The sequence below is a fragment of the Patagioenas fasciata genome, chromosome Z (assembly GCF_037038585.1).
Source record: "Patagioenas fasciata isolate bPatFas1 chromosome Z, bPatFas1.hap1, whole genome shotgun sequence".
In the NCBI taxonomy this organism is placed as follows: domain Eukaryota; kingdom Metazoa; phylum Chordata; class Aves; order Columbiformes; family Columbidae; genus Patagioenas; species Patagioenas fasciata.
Genome location: NC_092560.1, coordinates 75,481,424 through 75,501,719, shown reverse-complemented (window position 1 = coordinate 75,501,719; position 20,296 = coordinate 75,481,424). Strand labels below are relative to the sequence as shown.

The window sequence follows — 20,296 nt, the reverse complement described above, 5'->3', positions numbered from 1 at the left end:
GTGTTGATGCCAACATCATTGAGTAGGAAGGTGGTGCTTGCTTAAACTCTTAGTAGATCTCTTTTTGTAACAAGATAACTTGCAAAATGGTCTGTCAGTGACTTTAGGGGGTTTTTGTTCTGGAATCCTTCATATATTCTTTTCTGCTCTTTCTGTGAGTCATTTGGTTTACGGTGCAGATGGAGAAAAATAAGGTGGGTTTTCTTTTTGTGTGAGGACAGACTGGTATTGGAGTGTGTATAGAAACATAACTGCTTGAGGGCAACCTCTCCTGCCTTCCTAGAGGTTTGAGAACCTCTTGGAATTGATGATGAGCTCAATCTGTGGTTTGGGCTGTGGTGCCTCCCTGTTCCTGTGCCAGGTCCTTTGGTGAAGCTTAGGTGCCCTCTAGTGCTTCACTGAACCGGTACTTGCTGAAAAGTATCCTGAGCTTTGTGAGACTCCCCTTTCTTTGCAGTGCCATCCATCTGCGTGCTAATTGCATGCTTTGATCAAATACTAGTAACAAAATAATGTCTTTGTACTTGTAACCTAACAATCCCAAATTTATTATGGATGTTCCCAGTCACCAGTGAGAAAATAAGAACACCTGTGTGGGGCCTGACCTAAGGTTCATCTTGTCCCATGTCTGACAGTGACCCAGAGTGGGGGTGATATTTTCCTTGCATATTCCTCTGACTTGCAGTGACTTGTAGCTCAGGAACTTCCAGAGCCAGAGGCAGTATCTTTGTGTTTAACAGCGTTTGATGGGTTTTTCTTGTGTGGATATCAGGTGCCTTTTGAATGCACCCAGGTCAGTTACGTTGTAGCAAAGGAGTTTGGCACCTTAATTGTGTGTTGCCTGCAAAAAATATTCTGTTTGCTGTGAGCAAACAAATACTGTGTTTTGAAACCAGCTGGAGGCAGGTTTATTTGAATAAATTGAATGACTGATCCTCATTAATCCACTCTGTGACACCCAGCTTTACAGACCTCACCTTCTTGCATGGCATTCAGGCTGCAGAGTCCTAGTCTGCATAGCGGTGTTTTGTCAGGACAGCTTTGTGCCTTTATCTTCTTCTGTGTGCTTTAAGTTCATTTATCTCCATTTGAGACAATGGATGAACAGACTGAAGTTACACAGCACTATTCAAGAAGCAAGTTCATTTGGAGTTTATATGGTGTAATAAAAATGCTTTCCAGCCTCTATTCCTACAAATGCTTAATATTCAGTTTTCTTTTTGGGGCTGATGCCGTAAAGAGAACAAACTGCAGCCATTTTTACATCTCTGAGTGTAATAATTCCGAACCCATTGCTGTCCTGTGCTGCTGAAATTGCTCATCAACAGACTTTCACCACTTTATCAGCAAATCAGTGCTGTGAGATCCAGCAGTTTTTGTTCTCACAATCCTGATTAGCTCAGCGAGTTGGCACTTTGCTGATGAGAAGACTGACTGCCTTTCAGGATCACTTGTGCATTTTGAGCAGCACCCATCGGAAGACAGCCACAACAGAAATCTGCAGGTTGTCACCTTCCCTGTAATGAACAGGTCGTTAATCCTCAGCAAATCCAAGGAGAGGCTGTCTGGTGGCCCTGCTCTGCACAGGTTGCAGCGCCAGGTTGCTGAGTTGCCACTTCCTTTATTGTTGAAACTTCTTTTCCTAGCAAAGACTGTTCTCATTATTTTGCTCAATTGTCCTAATTTTCTCGTATCTCTATGTAGTGCAATACAGAAGAGAATAACAAAACCACTGGCATTCCCCTAGGGAACGCTTTGATGCTGTAACAAATAGCTTTGTAGAAAGTCAAAGTTGGCTAATTGAAATATCTCCATGTTCTCTAATTTAGTATTAAATGAGATGAAAAATACTTCATTTTTGGATGTACAGTGGATCACAGAAGAGTTTGCAAGTGCTGGCTGGGCAAACATTGTGTTAGTACCCTGCTGGGCACACTAATTATCTAACCGCTTCCATCTCCTATTGCAGTGTTGCTATGAGCCCACAGGAGTTTGGAGCTGTTGAAGCCTGAGTGTCTACCCATAAACAGGCTTATTCTCAGTTCTGAGCTTCCCATCACGGTGACGCTGTGGTGTGGAGAGTCAGATCTTTTAGATGTCGAATTTGAGGTCTCAGAACTGACAACAGGGCCTGTGCTTGTCGTAAAAGCCGACTTCACCTTGACCAGATGTGCACTTTTTAATGCCTGGTTTTGGCACGAGAAAATAGCAGAGTTACAGTAGTGTGGTTGAATATGGATATTAGGGAGAATATTTAACGCTTTGATGCTACCACAGATGTTTTCTCTTGTGTGGCATGTGGTACTCTGAATGATGTTTCATAAAGTTACTATTTGCGTTCTTATCATTCTGTGTTCCTTTTTTTTTATCTTCCTTTAGTATTCCTTTCAGGAGGAAGTCCAGAAGAAACCATTGCCCAGTGCTGCCTCCCAGTGTTGTAAGTTAGACTTCATTTCTTCTCAACGTTTTTTACTCTTTCAGTTGTACTTTATTTCCTTCTCTGGTTTGTTATCAGTGATATCCCTGAACAATGTTTTTCTTGTTAGAAGTACTTAAATCTCTGTGAAGCAGATAACTTTCATCGGTTAGGAAAAACTGTGCCCCTTCAGATGCTAGAAAGTGAAATCAGGCGTTGAGTCTTTAATCTGTTTGTGTCACTATGTATGATAGGAACACAAAATGTTTCCAAGTCACCTAGATTGTCAGACCCTTGTAATATCAACACAAGTAAGACAATGCTGATTTTGTTCATATAAATAAGTTTAGGCTATGTACTCTTTAAACACCATGTGTTGAATATTATTTTTATGATTTCTTGATGACATTTTTAGAGGAGGAGAATAGATGCAGACGTGCTGCTGGTAGCCTTTTAAAATGCACCAGAGGTTTGTACTTGGTGCCTAATTTATTTGATATTACTTTTAAACGCTGTCTTGATGGATGAAAAAGATTTTTACTAATTCCTACTTATCTTACCTTGCATTTTTTATTGCTTCTGAAAATACGGATGGAAAAATAAAGTAGGACATACTGTATCTGATGGTCTGCAAAATTAGATTTCTGAAACACTGCTTTTGACATACAATAGATGAAAGCTCAGTTATGTCTCTTATGAATGTCTTATCTACTTTTGGCAACAACATTAATAAAATTCAAGTCTCATAATTTAAACAGATCTTTTATCCTCTAATTCAAATCCTATAAGGTACGTATTACACTTTGCAGGCTGTTTATCCATTAGGCTGATTACAGAATCTCTACGTAACTGTTAATATTAGGAAATGTTAATTACTGTTTACCTTTTTGAGTAGAATTAATTTATATGTATAATGTTATTATGTTTTCTTAAAACCATCTGCGACAAAACATGGAGATTAACCCACTGGCTAGGTAGTCTGAAGGTGTTGCATAGCTGGAATACATGCAAAGCTATATGAAATTATTCTGGCAGTGGTGCTCTAGGCAACACCAAATGTGTCATCCGTTCTTTAAAAAGCATGTATATAAAGAATAAAGCTTTTTAATTTTTTTTTATAAATTAATGAACAGGCTACAAATGATTTGTAAAGTCTATGAGTAAGAAATGTTGGAGAAACTAACATTTGACTAAATCGTACTAGCACAGTATGCAGAACCTGTAGCATCAATAGATTGAATTGAAACAGTCTGATACGAAGTGTGGAAGAAATTAATGTGTTGTTTGCTGAAATGACTTTCGTGGCTGTGTGCCCTGGACTTTGCTTCAGTTCGGGAGTGGCTGGTTTGATTGACTCTGCTGTGTGTTGGGCTGTGGGTAAACTAGGAGCAAAGCTTCTGTGTAAGGAAAGCAGCAGCAGGTGTTGCCGCTGCGCAGTGCTTTTGCATCCTTCAGGCTTTTGTAGCTGCTTTCTTCCCCGCAGGACCAGCTCAGCTCATGAAAACAGACGTAGTAAAGAGCAGAACTGCAGCTGCCCTTTTTGTGTTGCCTGTTAACAGCCTGCATCTTGTTAGAAACTGACCTTTTACAGTAATTAATTGAAGGCCTCAGCTCAAACAATTAATATCGCATAAGAATTAATTTAATCATTCATGGTATTAAAGCGGTCATTAGGTTGGATGTTAAATATTTAATAGCAGTACGTGGCTAATGTATTTAAGAATTTTCTGGTAATTCAATAAAGCTTGTGGCACTGCATGTACTTTTGCCTGCAAGTGCCCAATGTCTATTACATGGACAAATATAAAATAGACATTTAATGTAGAAGCACTTTTGAATAATGAACTCTGCTTGCGTCAATCTGTGCATAAGAATTGTAAGCTTGCCTCAATGTATCATAGTCCTTTGGAACCTGAGAATTCAACCCAGAAGGTTCATTGATTGATTCTCTATTGACAGCTGACATGACCTTTGCATATGACGCAGGAGCTCAACCCTCTTTTACATAGGAGCAGGGTGGGGTGTCATTCCCTGATCTAAAAGAAGTGTTCTTACTCACCATGTGGGTAAATAATTGATAGATATCTTTTTAGATATAATAAAAATATCCTCAAGAACATTGATTAGACTCACCCTGTTTTCCATCACCGTGTGCTAGATGAGATGTGATTGCTGCTGGAGCAGGGCGCGATCAGCTGGACAGCAGACCAGGTGTCTGGAAGGAGCAAATAAACCTCCTGAGTTTGAGTAGTTTTTGCCCCATGAGAATATCTTACCAAGTCCTAAAAAAATACAAAGTTATCTTAAAATTAACCTGATGCACTCCAGAGCAGAAGTACAGCCAAACACTCCATATCGCTTGCGTTTCAAGAAATGCATATAACTACGCGTGCCGCTGATGTGCTGCTTAGCCCTCTTGCAGCTCTTGGGAGACTCTTCTGGGTTCTTTGACCTAACTAGAGAAAATCCTACTCCAGCTGGCAGGGTCAGGTTCATTAAATGGGGAAATACAAGTCTTCTCATGTTAAAATGAGGTTATATTTCTTCCCTATTCTACTCCTGTGTTATCCATCCATGTCTGATCCCTTTCTCAAGCGACCTTTTATCATGGTTAATTCCCCATCTCCTGCGCGGGTGCAGGTGGTTCTGTGACCTCCCCTGAGTTGGGACAGGGAGGAGGATGGAGCAGGGTGTGAGGGAAGAACGCTGGGCCATGTCTGAAAGCCACCAGCTGATCTGTGAGGGTGGGTTTTCATCTCTGACCGTGCACGGGCTGCTGCCCTGGCATGGTGCTGTGGGAAATCTCAGCCCGGAGTGGGTGCTCTAATTTTTCCGGAGGCTATGGAGCTTTCAGGCCCGATTTCACAGTCTCAAATGCTGCTTTGTTCTTAGGAAGAATCTGACCCATCATTTCTGAGGTAATGAGGGAGTTGGGCTTCCTACCTGTTCTTAAATGAAGCAGGTGGGTCTGTTGTTATCCGTGCAGCCTCTTTTAATCTCTACTGATTTTTGACACTTCTTGCCTCTTTTTTCATTGTACTGAGTAATTTCATTTTTACCTCCTAAATTCCATGCTTCCCTATATATTTCTTGTGCCCCATAAAGATCATGTGCTTCCAGTTGATTTCACTTTCACTGATCCCAAATGATAAGCAGAGCATTATAGTGTCCATGGATCCAGTTTTGTTTGCATTTCTATTAAATGTAATCATAATTCTTAATTTCCTGATGCCTCGTTGTTGAATAACTGCAGCATTCTAATATTAGCTTTTACCTGCAATGTGAAATTAGATGTAATTTAAAAAGAAAACAAACCTTATTGTCTGGAGATTCACATTAAATAAAGCAGAATGAAAAACTGTTATTTGATTACTTTGGCATTCATTGAGTCAATAAGCTCTAAGTTATTTCTTGTGGTAGCTATAGATTTATTTTCCTTGTACACTCGAAATAATTTCTGGCAACATAAAAGTCCATTATAATCCATAAAAGAGTCACTCTGTCAGTATTTTAAATGAAGCTCTGTCTTGAAGCAGATGCCACGCAAACTGTGATGAAAATGGTATTCTGTATGTTTGTGGAGAAGATTTGCCAGTCTTGGTTAATATCAGCTACTGTAAATACTGCCCTGCACCTTTTGTTGGGGGCCTCACAAATCTGAAAGAGAGCAGGTTTGTTCAGTATGATTCTCAGAAAAGATAAATTAAGTGCCACTGAAACAGCCAGCTGTGTCTGTCCTCATATTTGACTGATGATCTTTTTGAGAATGCTTTATCCTCCCTTCTCTGCATGTGTTTTTTCTTCCACTTCCATGAGTCTACGGTGTTAATCTTTTCACAGTAAGACCCTGATAGACCACGGTGAACCGTAGTTCTGTCTTGCACGTCTTTTGCTCTGTAAAATCCCTGTCTACCAGGACTGTTCTGGTGTTTGTGGTTGTGTGTGTTTGTTTGTTTGTTTTTCCCTCCAGAAGTAGTTAAATTTGTTGGTTGGCTCAGGATTGTGAGTTGATGCAACAAAAGTGTCTTTTCTGATACACTGTTATACCAGCAGAAAGAACCAGAGCTAGCCTGTGCTTGGTCTGCCAGCAGATCGGGGAGAAAGGAGCAAGACAACGTCTCCTCCAGGAGAATAAGAAGGAACCCAAAATGCTGTCTGGAGTGTGTATATGTGTCCACACACATGCAGGAAAAAAAGTGCTGCAGTTTTGTTATAGATATGTAGCCTTTTAACTACTTAAAAGCTGGTAAAGTGTGTTATACATATTATATTAATAGGAATGTGTGTCATTTGATGCTGGATTAATTTTTTTTACTGACCCTTCTCTCCCACTAATATTTGAAGAAACCTATTTCTGCAAAATGTGTAAGGCAAAGTTCTGTTAGTATCTACACATTCACTACTATTTCAAAAGTACCAGAGGCTGACTTTGAGAGGTTTCATTCCTGATGCCCATTAGTTCTCTTTTCCAGGAGCTCCAGTTCCACTGGTGCATCAGCGAGGCTTGTAGGTTCCTCTGCGCAGACTGACTGATGCTGAGATTGCGTGCTTTCCATGGCACCCATGAGGAGCTTTGTCTGCTGAAGCCCCGACTCCCTAGCAAGCCCTGGTGACATCCACACTGGTTTTGCATTTAGGGTGCTGCACTGTAGATATTATAACAGCATCTTTATGCTGCCATTAATGTGCCATTGAGTTGGAGCTGTTAAACCCTGCTGCCAGGATTGCACAGCACAGGTGTTACGGTTCCAGCAGAAGTGGCACCGAGGGCACAGATCTGGGCAGGCTGTGGGTCCAAGGCAGATGGGTAAAGCTCTTGTTTAGAGAGCTTGGTTGGCAGGATTTGCATTGCAGCCCCTGTACTGGGCACTGGAAAGGCCTCACCTCGAATCCTGTGTTAGTGTTGGACCCCTCATCATAAGAAGGATATTGAAATACTAGAAGAGCGTGGAGCAGGGCAAGGAAGCTGGTGAGGGGTCTGGAGCACAAGTGTGATGAGGAGCAGCTGAGGGAACTGGGGCTGTTCAGCCTGGAGAAAAGGAGGCTGAGGGGAGACCTTATCACTGTCTGCAACTACCTGAAAGGAGGTTGTAGCATGGAGGGTGTTGGTCTCTTCTCCCAAGTAGCAAGAGACAGGACAAGAGGAAATGGCCTCAAGTTGTGGCAGGAGAGGTTTAGATTGGGTATTAGAAAAAAATTATTCACAGAAAGGATTGTCAGGTGTTGGAACAGGCTGCCCAGGGAAGTGGTGGAGTAACCATCCCTGGAGGTGCTTGAAAGGTGCTTAGGCGAGGTTCTTAGGGATGTGGTTTAGTGCCAGAGTTAGCTTAGGTTATGGCTGGACTCGATGGTCCTGAGGGTCTCTTCAAACTAAAATTATTCTATGATTCTGTTTTAATGGAATGAAGTCATAACCATCGAAAGATATATGTGCACTCATTTGGGCATGCCATCTTCTGCCGTTGTTGAATTCTGTGGTTTATTCTAGTCAAAGATGTTGACTTCCTTGCTCCAGTGTTCAACTGGGTGAACTGTGGCAGCAAATGTACTGAAATGGCATAATATTAAGACTTTTTTTTTTTTCTCTCCTTTTAGTAGCAATATATATTAAAAAAAAATCTACTATACCAGGCTCTCAAAGCCAGGCAGCATCAAAATGCTCTTAGCAGATCACATCTTGACCATCTTACTAGTTCATAGAGATGTATGATCTGTAACAGTGCAGTGGCTGGCAGCATAGTCACCTGTGATTGCTGGGAGGTGATACCGCCCTCCTTGTTGTAGAGATGTATGCTCTATATCTAGATTCTTTGTACATCTCGGTTCTTGCTGGTGGGTTTTTTGTTTGTTTTGTTTGTGGTTGTTTTGTTTTGTTTCTTTCTGGTTACGAGCCTGCTTCTGCACTTAGAAACAACAGAGGTCAGCAGCTACCTATGACATCTCTAGACCAGACCGGCTTGGGAAGAGTAAGGAGGAGGTCAGTGATTATTTTACCTTTCTCAAGGGCAGGCGACATTAGAGATCCCGCAGCAGTCATTGAAAAGCTGTGCTCTAATAAAACTATTGGCCACAGTGTGAACAGCAGGCCCTACAACAGCGCTCAAAGAATCTTCAGTGTAACTGTAATTCAAAACAGGACACATAATGACTTTCTTTTTTTTTTTTAAATTAAGCTAGGCAGAGCAAAAACTACTCCTGTGTGTACAAGTCAAACCATTGTGTGAGCTGTTTTGTGGTAGTTTGCTGACAGGCTGGGAAAGCAAGTTCCTTGGGCGCTCTGTTTCTGGGTGACTGGCAGCCCCTGGTTCCTCTTTGTTTAGGATAAATCCCATCTGGGAGACGTGGTGTTTTCTGGCTTCGCGGTACTCACTGGCAGGGCTGGCTGAGGGCACGGCAGGTCTGCTCGAAGGAACACAGATTTGAGGTCTTGCTCTATGTCTGCCTGCATTTTTGGAATAAACCTGCTGCTTCAGTACCAGATATGTCTAAGAAAAAGTACTCAGTAAATAGAAGTTAAAAATACTAGCTCTATTAGAAGATTTTACATTAACAAAATCTGGTTTACTGCTGAACTTGAGAGGAGAACAGATGTGTGGTTTGTTAGTTGTTGTTTTCCCAGAGTATGTGCTGTGTTCTGAAAGGTGTTGACAAGGAAATAAAGCTTTGACTTTTCAATAAGCCACAAACATAAAGCTCTTCCTGAGATGCTGAACACTGCTAATACTGACATGTTTCTCTATAGGCAGTGATCAAAATAAGTAAATGCTTGGTTGATGACTCTAAATTTCATAGTTTGTTTACTGTTCTTAATGAATGTATCTTTTTTCTTTTCTGGTGGGGATTTCTTAAGGGCTCTGAAACTTTATTAGTTATCCTTTAGTGTCATAGAAATAACTTGCATTTTGTTACCACAATGGAATATGACCTTTTTAAAAACTGAAGATTTTAAACTGGAAAAAATATTGCCGGACTTTATACACAGACCATAAATATGTGTCCTTGAGCAATGAGGCTTGTACCGAAAGGCCAGAACTGAAAATCAGAAGAGGAAAAGGCGCCAAATCTTTTATCTCAGCTGCTGTAATACATTATATTCCTCTTCAGTAATATAGCAGTGATCCACTAGTGTAGTCCTAAATTGTATATTATGAGGAGTATATACAACATTTGTTGGTTGTTGTGTTTATATCTCATAGCCAAATAATCTATGTGATCTGGTAGCCCAGAAGTTTGTAAGATGGGACAGTTGTGCTGGGGATTAGTGCAGTGATAGATGTTGAAGTTTTTCCATTGTAGATCAAATCAAGTAGCAGTCTGCCCAGTTCTTTTCTACTGTGGTTATTAGTGAGTCGCACAAGCTTGTAGCAACATAGCAGATACTTTCAGTTATTTGATGGTGATCCAAGTGTTGCTTAGATTGACAGCTGTCAATCTAGGGTTGTTTAGCCATAGTAATGGTCACCAGAAGGGTTGTTTCATTTAGTGAAATAAAATACTCCAACATTTCATCATAAGCTGAGTGAGTGTGGAGTAAATTGTGGTGAAAAAGAGGGAACAGGGAGCAAGCAGAGTACCCTTCTGTTGTATTCTACTGCCTGTCAGCTCCTTTTAGCTCGTTTCCCTCCTGTGCTTTCTGATCTCCTTTTGTGCACAGGTCTTTGCCCTTGTCTGTGATGTTCCAAAGCTGAGCTGGAAATGGTGGTACTTGCTATGAAACCCTCTTTGTCATCCTGCTTACCAAAAACCTGGCTTTGTTCTAAAAAGCTAGTCAATGCTTATTTTCTATTTCAGAAACTTATTCCGCTAAAATACCAGGTTTAATTTTGGGAAGTACACTGAGTACTGGAAGAATGTCCATTTTAATGGAATCTTAGATCTGTGGGGACTCTGTTGAGGGTCTTAGCCGGGGAAAAAGGAGTTCTATTAAACCTTGAAGAAAGAACTGACCAGGGCCTTCCCAGCTCTGTTTGTATTCTATAAACTGTACTTCATCAGCACAAAATATAGTGTAATTTCCTGAGCTCAGTTTACTTTTTTATAAACGTGTTTAGATGCTCTCTATCTTTGCTTAGCATGAGATATAGCAGGAGTATTAAATAATTTCTCAGCATGACTGTCAGCAGTGGACAGCAGTAAACAATAGTGGTCTGATGGGGATAGGTCCCAGCTATTCTCAGAGACTTGTAAACAGAAATGAAACAAAATGGCATGCAGGCAATCAAATTAAACTTGGAATATTCTGCTTCTCTACAGTGTCCCTGGTGATCCAGGCTTGACAGTGTGAAGTGGGGAGGAGGAGTTCCTCCTTGAATAGTTGCATAATTGAGACACAGAACGAGCATATGTTGTGTTCAGCTAACTGTGGGAACTTAGATGTGCTTTATAAAATGTGTTAACGACAAGAATGTTGTAGCTTCCAAGGCACCAGGCTGCTGGCATCGCTTAGTCCTTAATTGGAGGTTTATATGAAACCTCTTTTTTTCAGTACTGAAACTTATGAATACAAAATAATGTGATAACCGAGACACACACTGTTGGTATTTAAAAAGCACATGGAGTAACTAGTCTGACTTGCCTGTATCATCCATTACAGTGTTAATGTATGTTGTTGTTGTTGTGTTTTTCAGAATTACACTTTCCGTTTCCTATCTGCCTGGGCTTTTGGTGTTTTCAAGTTCGTACAGGCTTCACTTTGTTCCCAAAGTTGATTTGGAAGGGAACTTTTCTAAACAAGTTGAGGTTATGCGTGTTATTTTCATGAAGCAGAAAAACAACTTGAAAAGGCTAAAAAGAAATTCTGTTTTCATTAACCTTCAGGATATCAAGACTGTCAACCCAGGTCTTCTGCGATTATGCTGAAGGACTGAGATATATACTGTTAGCTCCTGAATCTTAAATGAAACAGCATATGTGTTGAATCTTTAATAAATACATCTTTTATCCAAAATGTTAGATGCTGAAGTGAAGTGGGTGTTAGTGAAAACAAACAAAAGCGAAGTTTTGAGATTCTGGCTGAAAATCCCTTACTCTCTGTTGTTGCATCTCTTTCTGTTTGCTCCTGCAGCGTTGTCTTCCCAGTCAGTCTCTAGTTGTAGCCCTCATTAGCCAAGACCTGAATTGTCAGTGTGAGGAAACTTGGAGGGTAAGGAGTTGGTGTCTAAAGGCAGCTGCTGTTCTCTCCCCCCTGCCCTGCTATTTGTCTTAGGTATGGAAATAATAGTCACCATTCTGCTTTTGAAAGTTAGTGGAGTTTTCCAGCTGTTCTAAGGAGCTTCGTAGCAGCAAGGCAGACAGGTCAGTAGCTGCCTCAGCTTGAGGACTCTATGGGAGGTGGTGATGTTTCTCCTACAAAGACAGACGTTGTATCTGCAAGACTTGTTTTTAGCACTTGGTTTTCTCCTTGTTGCAGTATGAAACTGAGAGTTGTGTTGTGCCAGCCGTGGGACCATTTTCTGTCAAGGAAACAAGGGCTAGGAACAGTCTGAGTGAGTTTCAGGGATCAGGCTTTCTCTTTTCAATTGAGGAGCCGCTCATTGCCTATGTGCAAATTATAGTGGTTTGTGCAGAGCCTGCCAGTCTGGGAACTTTATCTTTGAGGAAAGGTGCAGGACAGGTAAGTCTCATTTCCTCTGCAGTTGTTCTGATCCATATACTGGTTTTGAAAGTTTATGGTATCTTTCTGTTTCTTCTCCAGTTGCTTTGGGATGTTACCTGTGCATTCATTTGTGAACAATGAAATGAGATTAACCAGCGGGTAGTCTGAATGCGATAATGTTGTGCCTCTGCTGAGTTTTTCTGCTTCTTTAACAGTAATCCAGGCTGCAAATGCCTGAATGTTGGCTTCCTTAGCCTCTTGCCATTCACATGAGATAGGAAATATGTGATGGAAAGAGTTGCTGGGGTTGCTATCCCATGTGTTAGTGGCTTGAGATTTCCAGGAATGAGATAGACATAAGCTATTGTTTGACGTAAACGTTAATAGGAAATAGTCTCTCTTTAAGATGATCTATTTATTGCAGCATATTAAATGTCAGTGCAGAGTTCTGTCAACTTCTTGCTCTTTTTCCTGAGCCTTCTCCCTATGTCGCTCTCTGATGCTCCTGCTCTCCTTGTCTCTTGCTTTCAAACCCGTTCTTCTGCTTGTCTCCCTTTCTCATCTCTCTTTGCTGCATGTCTTTTACTTCTGTTTCATGTACCAGCTTGGTTGCGTGTTCCTCTTTCTCCTCTCCTTTTCCCCTGGAGAAGACTCAGACCTCTGTCAAAGCTGATCTTCAGGCAATCAGTGGATTTTCGTTGTCATAAAAACCAAGCCTGAGATGATAGCCCTGTGGTCAGGGTCATGTAAACGCTACGTGGTGGGTCCTGGTGGCTTCTGAGGTATCTGGGTATCACAGAATCACAGAATGTCAGGGATTGGAAGGGACCTCGAAAGCTCATCCAGTCCAATCCCCTGCCGGAGCAGGAACACCCAGATGAGGTTACACAGGAAGGTGTCCAGGTGGGTTTTGAATGTTTCCATAGTAGGAGACTCCACAACCCCCCTGGGCAGCCTGGGTCAGTGTCTGTTAGCCTCACTGGGAAGAAATTTCTTATCAAATGTAAGTGGAACCTTTTGTGTTCCAGTTTGAACCCATTACCCCATTTTCCTATCATTGGTTGTCACCGAGAAGAGCCTGGCTCCATCCTTGTGACACTCACCCTTTATATATTTATAAACATTAATGAGGTCACCCCTCATTTTCCTCTTCTCCAGGCTAAAGAGCCCCAGCTCCCTCAGCCTTTCCTCATAAGGGAGATGCTCCACTCCCTTCATCATCGTTGTTGTCCTGCACTGGACTCTCTCCAGCAGTTCCCTGTCCTTTGGGAACTGAAAGGCCAAGAACTGGACACAATATTCCAGATGTGGTCTCACCAGGGCAGAGCAGAGGGACAGGAGAACCTCTCTCAACCTACTGACCACCTTCTAATCCACCCCAGGATGCCATTGGCCTTCCTGGCCACAAGGGCACTGTGCTGGCTCATGGTCATCCTGCTGCCCCCCAGGACCCCCAGGTCCCTTTCCCCTACACTGCTCTCTAACAGGTCATTCCCCAACTTATACTGGCACATGGGGTTGTTCCTGCCCAGATGCAAGACTCTACACTTGCCCTTGTTATATTTCATTAAATTTTTCCCTGCCCAGCTCTCCAGCCTGTCCAGGTCTCTGGATGGCAGCACAGCTACATGGCATCAGCAGACTTGCTGATAGTACAGTCTATTCTCTCATACAAGTCATTGATTAATATATTGAATAATATACATCCTCATCTTGCCAGCACAGCTGGCTCGGGTGCATTGTCCGAGGGTGGCCTGTCACTCTTGCTGCTGTGGACCAGAGAGGCAGGATTTGTGCTGTCTCAGACTGTAGTCTGCTGGTGCTCGGCTCTATGGACTTCAGTTTTTCTCACTTCTTGTGTAGATATGAGAAAGTTTCTATTTGTTATTTCTGTAGACAGGAGGAGAATAACCCTTTTATACTCTGTGGAAACTGCATGTATTCAGCATTATAACAATTTAATAAATGATTCTTTCTAAATCAACTCAGTTAAAAATGTCATTGAATTTATTCAGTGCACATACTTGGTCAGAGCTGCTTCATTTAATGACCAGTGCAAACACACATTCCTTTTTTTTTTTTTCCCCTAACTACTTTTGTAGAAGCTGGAAGGGAAAGACCTACCTTTGAACATCTGCCAGGAAACAGAAATGCTACTTGAATTTGGGCTTTGTCTGTGTCTGTGCAAAGCACCACACGTGTGTGGGAGCCTGGAGTCCAGGAGCCCTGCAAGTGCTGGGATGTGGCTGGGGAACTGCATTTCTTCGTAGACCTTTCATATTTGAGAAGGAAGGAACAATCTGGTTGAAGCTTTGGTGCACCATTAGTTCCCAGATGAGAGAGGATTACGCTATGGCTTGCTCTATTTTTTTATTTTTCCTTAGGATAGTCTGCATTTCTGCCTTTTTTTCTTTTCCTGTTCACCTTTTTGCTCCCCATAGAACTGAAATGTCACCAGAGCCCATCTGTAGTACATATGCATAGGGACCTTTGCCTTGGGAAGCCGAGTTACTCACCAGAACCAGTTATTGCTTAGCTAGTTGTGGGGTGATTTTGTTTTAGAATGAAGATTTTTTTTCAGAATTGTTTTCTGCAATTTTGGCTAAAAGCAAGAACTATCCCATTCTAACTTTTTAAATGAGGGCAGGGGAAGGGATTTGTTCCTTTGTCTAAACTCTCCTTCCTGAGAGCGTACGCCTGGCTGGTAACCAGGACAGAAAGCTCTCGCTTGTTCTGTGCATGCATCTGAGGGATTTTGTTTGTTGCCTGCTGCACCTACGCATCAACACTCCTGTAAATGTCACTTTTTAAAGTGCTTTTTACACACCATCTTCTAGAAACGCTGGTTCTGAAGCTTTTCTTGGCACTGCAGGTTGTGTGTGTGCTTCCAGGGTGCTTTGAGGGTTGTATGTCGTAGTTTGTTGCCTCTGTCATACCGAGTATGACCTTGGCATGACAGCATGGGTATTGATAAGTGATAACTTGGCTGTCTTACCCACTTGTACTTTAGCTTTGCATGAATTTGTTGTTGCCTTTAATTTTAACATGGAGAGATTTACTTACTGTTGTAGAATTAACTTATGACCCTTTGCATCCTTAGGGTGCTGTGGGAGCTCTGAAGTTTTTATACCAGCACATATATTGAGCTAAGAAAGCACTTTTACTTACTCCTGGTTTACATGCACGTGGTTAGCTTTTCACACTGTTATTACTGGTGTGGTGCTTCCACCACTGAGTTACCTTTGTTCTGGAAGGGGGATGGAAGTGGAAATATGAAGAAACTTCTGGAGCTTGATTTGAAAAGTTCAACCTAGAATCACATACTGCTCCTAACTGGACTCTTGTTTCTTGGACGTTCTGTCTATAATCCTGATAACATGTGGACTAGGAAATAAGTGTTTAACTGCTCTTCCTAAGTAGTGTGTTGGTAAGTATTTTGTCTGCTTTTGTTAATAAATGCATATTTGCTTACTAATTCCTAGAGTTTATAGTGATCTTCATCTTCAGAAGGTCTTACAAACAAACTGGACAGTGAAGAGTAAGCTCCTAAATAGAATTAATATTGTAAATAAAAAAAATCTCGTAAATTTTGAAGCTCGCAATATATAAGGCATTTTAAGTACATTAAAAGTATGCTTGTGGTTTGTTTTTCTAAGCTTTCTTTTTCCATTCCTATTCTTTGCTGCCATTTGTGTTACATGCAGGCAACTGGAGTTATTTCGGATGGGGAGAGCAGCAGAGTACGTAACAGTTTGATTTCTTGCAAGTTTTCTGATCTGTAGTGATGCAGCATGGTCGAGTATGAGGAAAGCGAAAATATTCATGCATATAGAATATCTGTTCCGTTGTCTTTTCTTTTACTTTGAGTCTTCATGTTTTTGTGGATGGATGGCTGTTCATTTGTTCACTGTTAACTTTGTTTTGGCCTTGTTTTAAATGAGTTGCTTGTGCCTTCCACCGCATTTTGAGGGTAAGATGGCAGTATTTCTGTAAAGGTGAATCTTGTTTTCTGCTTCTATACAACTTTTGTGTTGGTCTTCACACCCATAAGCCCAAATCAGTGTTTTAAGTAACTGTAAAACATGAGGGAATCTGTAGTAATTGTTACACTAAGATGCAAAGGTACGCTGCAAGTGATCACAGGAATTCCAAATACTGCAAACAGGAGCAAATCCAAAAGCAGAAATGGCTGGTGCTCACCAGTGTGACAGAAAGGTTATAACTATTGTAATGTATTCAAGATCAGTGAGACAGTCTCATGGCAAAAGTGGCAAGGGCTTTGCTTTAACTAGTGCTTACCAGCCTTGGAAAGAGGAAATTCAGGTGCTGCAGCCATCTGTGATCTGTAGAGCTGATGTGAAGACTGTGATAACTTTTGAAGAGGCTGTGAGGTTTTTGTTCATTGTTCCAGAAAATGCATGTGAAGCATCTTCACTTTCTGGAAGTCCTACAGGTTCCTACAGAAAAGGCTTCTGCTCAAAATAGGTTGCGTGACTTCTGCTGCCCATGGAATCTGCAAAGATTGATCCATCAGTCGTAAAACGAAGGTGTCTGTTCCATGTGTCAAAACTAAGGGCGAGGGTGTTGCTGAGAAGAGGCAAAGAAAGATCACTGTGACCTCTGCCAGTGGGGAGGAGATTCTGCCCAGTGCTTTTCTCGTTTTAACATAGTGGAATTTGGAGAGGATACTTAACTGCAGCCAAGTCACTCAAGTCTCATGTCCAGCTAATGTTACAGTGCATTTCACATGTGGACCTGTTCTGCATTTTAGGAGTCTTCCGCCATTGACTTCCCCATTTCTTCTCCCACAACATATTTTGTCCCCCATGTTCTCCAGTCTTTGATCAAACCGTAAGTTCTCTGGGCCCAGCTGACCAGCTTCCTCACGCTGTCAGTGTTGGATGTCTGAGTGGTCTGGGGTTGTTCTCAGAGGTGTGATAAGGTAACTGAGGATTAACGAACTATTGTATACTGTTAGAACAAAGATAAGTGTCCTAAATAGCTTTCTTCTACTCCCCAATTCTGTGCGGTTTTGGGAAGTGGGGTGCTTTAGGCATTGGGCAGTCAGAGATTTAGGAGGGTTGTACAAAGGGTGTTTCTTCTGTTGTTGTGTGGGGGTTTTGTTTTAAAAAGTACTTGTGTTCATGCAGCTCCCTCCCTCCCTCTACTCCATCCTTCCCATGCTGTCCTCTTAGAAATCAAGTCACCATCCTTACAGGCAGGCTTGGGCCAGTATTGATGAGGGTTCCAGGTGAACTCCATTAGCTTAATGAGGTAATGAAAAAGTACTTCTAATTGTAAACTTATAACCACAACTGAGAAGAAAGCAGCACAAACAGCATGTTAGTAGCTGGAAGACTTTTTCCTGGTGAGAGCTTTTTGCAAGAAAGGTGCTATAGCCCAGAGCCTTGCTAGCTGGGCAGAGAGTGCTTTAGAAAAGGGACATCTTGTGACCTGGTTTCATTTTAGGAAAGAGAAAGACTTTAAGGTGTTCAAGGCAGTCTTTGCACTTCAGACTGTCAGTCTGCTTCTTGCCTGTTGAGTTTCCCCAGCAGGAAGTATTTTCAGGCAGTAAAAACAAGAGTATGAAAGCTCTTGAATTGAAGACTACATATTGCTAATTTGTTGTCTTAAAGTTATGCAAATTTCTAATGTATTTTTAGGTGGGGAGGGCAATAGGATGGACTAATGGCCTGCAAAGTTGCACTTAAAACGTTTCTCAAAACCTATGAATTTTTAGCATGGAGAGCTATAGAAGATCCTCAAAAAATGCCTTTGTGTCCTTTTGAGATTGCTTTTTTCCTCCTTGTTACTTCAGTAGTTCTCTTTAAATATGCATTTTGATTACAAGATTTCCAGAAGTGTACATGATTGTCTGAAGTGACCAATAGTTCAGTAGACAATGGAGGACTGAGATCTGAGACTTAAGGAAAGAAGTTGTTGGCAGCTCTTGTGAAGAGCAATTTCAATGGATGAAGGGTGAGGAAGACAAGTTGCAAAGGCCCCGGTGTGGAGCTGGCAGAGATCTCTTCTGGTTTTGGACTGGAAGTCATTCCTTCAGTTAGTACGCTTTATTCTCTTCTAACATTATAAAAATAGACAAAAGCTGTGTAAAGTTCACTGGCTTATTTTGGAGAAGTAGTGGGGATTTTGGGTTAAACCTTACATGAACCTCCTTCCCCAGTGCCCGAATGTGCTGCACTTTACTGCGTTTGTCCAAGTTTTTGGGAGAATAATTAAACTTGGGTCCGGACCCCATCTCCCAGTGTCTGATAAAACATCACTGCTAGAAAAGCAGGAGACAACTGCAACTGAATGTGGGCTTTTGAGAGGAGCTCCTGCTCCTCTCATCAGGACATTAAAACAGCAAAACCACCCCTGAAAGTGCATTCATCCACCTGCATGTGATAATTTTGCTGTTAGCTTTCCTTCCTATTGCAAAGCTTGATGTAAATAAAGTTGTCGGGGTTAAATGTGACTAGTAGAGCTGGTGTGACAGGACTGTGCAAAGTGGTTTTCAGGTCAGTATATTAAAAAATGTATGTGTTCTGCCCTGCAGCAGTTGTGTAATAACTCCTGGAGGCAGAGTGGGGAGAAATAATAGGGTTGTGAGGAAGCACTTTGTTTCAGAGAAGCTATTTCCTTTCTTGATGTTCCCCACTCTCTGTGAAATCCTACTGTGTGATGTGACTGTCCAATAGGTTTGCTTCTTATGCTGCCTATATGCATGAATATTCAGTGATTAAACATGAACAGCATGCTTTTGCCCTGTCCTTCAGCATTAACCCCCACTCTCTACACAGTGGGTCCAGCAACAAAGACACTGTGTTCATCCCTTGGGACCTCTTTGCTACATGTGGAATTTTGTAAGCTGGGGTAAAACAATTACTGTCTTTTTATGTGTATTGTTATGTATCGTCTTATTAGTTAACTGATCTTCAGAGACTGAGGCTAAGCTGCAGCTTTCCTTATGGAAGACTTGGTGTGTCATCTGTTTGAAGAAGATAGTGCTTGAATTTATCACACCATGTGTGTTGAGGGATATTTTGCTGAAACATGGGCTGTAATGCCTGACTCCTCCTTTTGAAGGGGTGCTGCACCCCCAAAGCTGCTTCTGCAAGTCCTTGTCAGTCTCTTGCTCAAATAAAATTCAGGTGTCAAGGTAATGAATGGGGTCATCATCATGTGCAAGGCATTTCACAGTATACTTTCTTGCAAAGGTGATTTGTGCTATAAGCCACATATGAGCCAGGTTTTGATGCTTTTAATCAGACTGAGCAATGTCTTTGTTTGTGAACACTTCTGTTTAAGTGAGATTGCTCATAGGGCAGGTGCAATTCAGCGTGAATAAGAGTTTCTGGAGGTGGCCCTTACTTTATGAGTCAGTTGAGGATTTCTGCCTGGTACTAACATCTATGGATGCTCTGGGTACATGGAGCATACATCAGAGAAACAATATGTTCCTGCCTCATTGGCATTTGAGCCGGAGCTTTACGTCCTTTAAACGTCTCATTGGGGACGCATTTTGTGTTGTGACCTCTAAGAGACTTCCTTGTGCTAAACACCAGTAAGAACTGGCGTAAATTCTGGTGCCACCTTTTTTAAATGTGTACGCTGTTTATGTTGGATTAACATTTAAGCTAATCAGCTGTTTTTAGATGTCACTTAGAGATGCTGTGGTTCACGTTGGAAATCTTGGTTTGGTAGTGCAGAGGTGAGATGCGATGACCGGTTGACAAATCCAGGTGGTGCTTCTGCAGAAGTCTAGTCAGGGAGTCTGGAAATCTGAGCCCTCAGCTGGGCAGAGTCGCTGACCACGAAAACCTGTGTTATAGCCAGGTGGGGATTGGTCTCTTCTCCCAGGCAGTCAGCAATAGGACAAGGGGGCAGGGGCTTAAACTCTGCCAGGGGAAATTTAGGCTGCATGTTAGAAAGAAATCTTTGCAGAGAGAGTGGTCAGGCACTGGAATGGCTGCCCAGGGAGGTGCTGGACTCACCGTCCCTGGAGGTTTTTAAACTGAGATTGGACACGGCACTTAGTGCCATGATCTGATCAATGGACTGGAGTTGGACCAAGGGCTGGACTTGATGATCTCTGAGGTCTTTTCCAACCCAGTCGATTCTGTGATTCTGTGTCCTGCTTCCTCATAACCATAACTGTGTAAGTCTTTGCAAGCCCTTCTAGTAACTTTAGCTGAGTATTAGTGAGTTAGTGGATTCGCTATTGTTCTGACTCAGGTAATTATAACACTGATTTGTACTTTTTCTTATACCGTTGTGGTGAG

The 20,296-nt window shown here is 41.8% G+C and overlaps 1 protein-coding gene across 3 annotated transcripts in view; it reads left to right on the top strand.

The window, feature by feature from the left end:
- The window catches only part of UNC13B (unc-13 homolog B), a 222,614-nt gene that overhangs the window by 45,276 nt on the left and 157,042 nt on the right, over nucleotides 1–20,296 (top strand). For all 3 annotated transcript variants that reach the window (XM_065860354.2, XM_065860353.2, XM_065860351.2), the window contains exon 7: nucleotides 2,380–2,437. In XM_065860354.2, coding sequence (XP_065716426.1) covers nucleotides 2,380–2,437 — 58 coding nt within the window. The remainder of the gene's footprint in view (nucleotides 1–2,379; nucleotides 2,438–20,296) is intronic.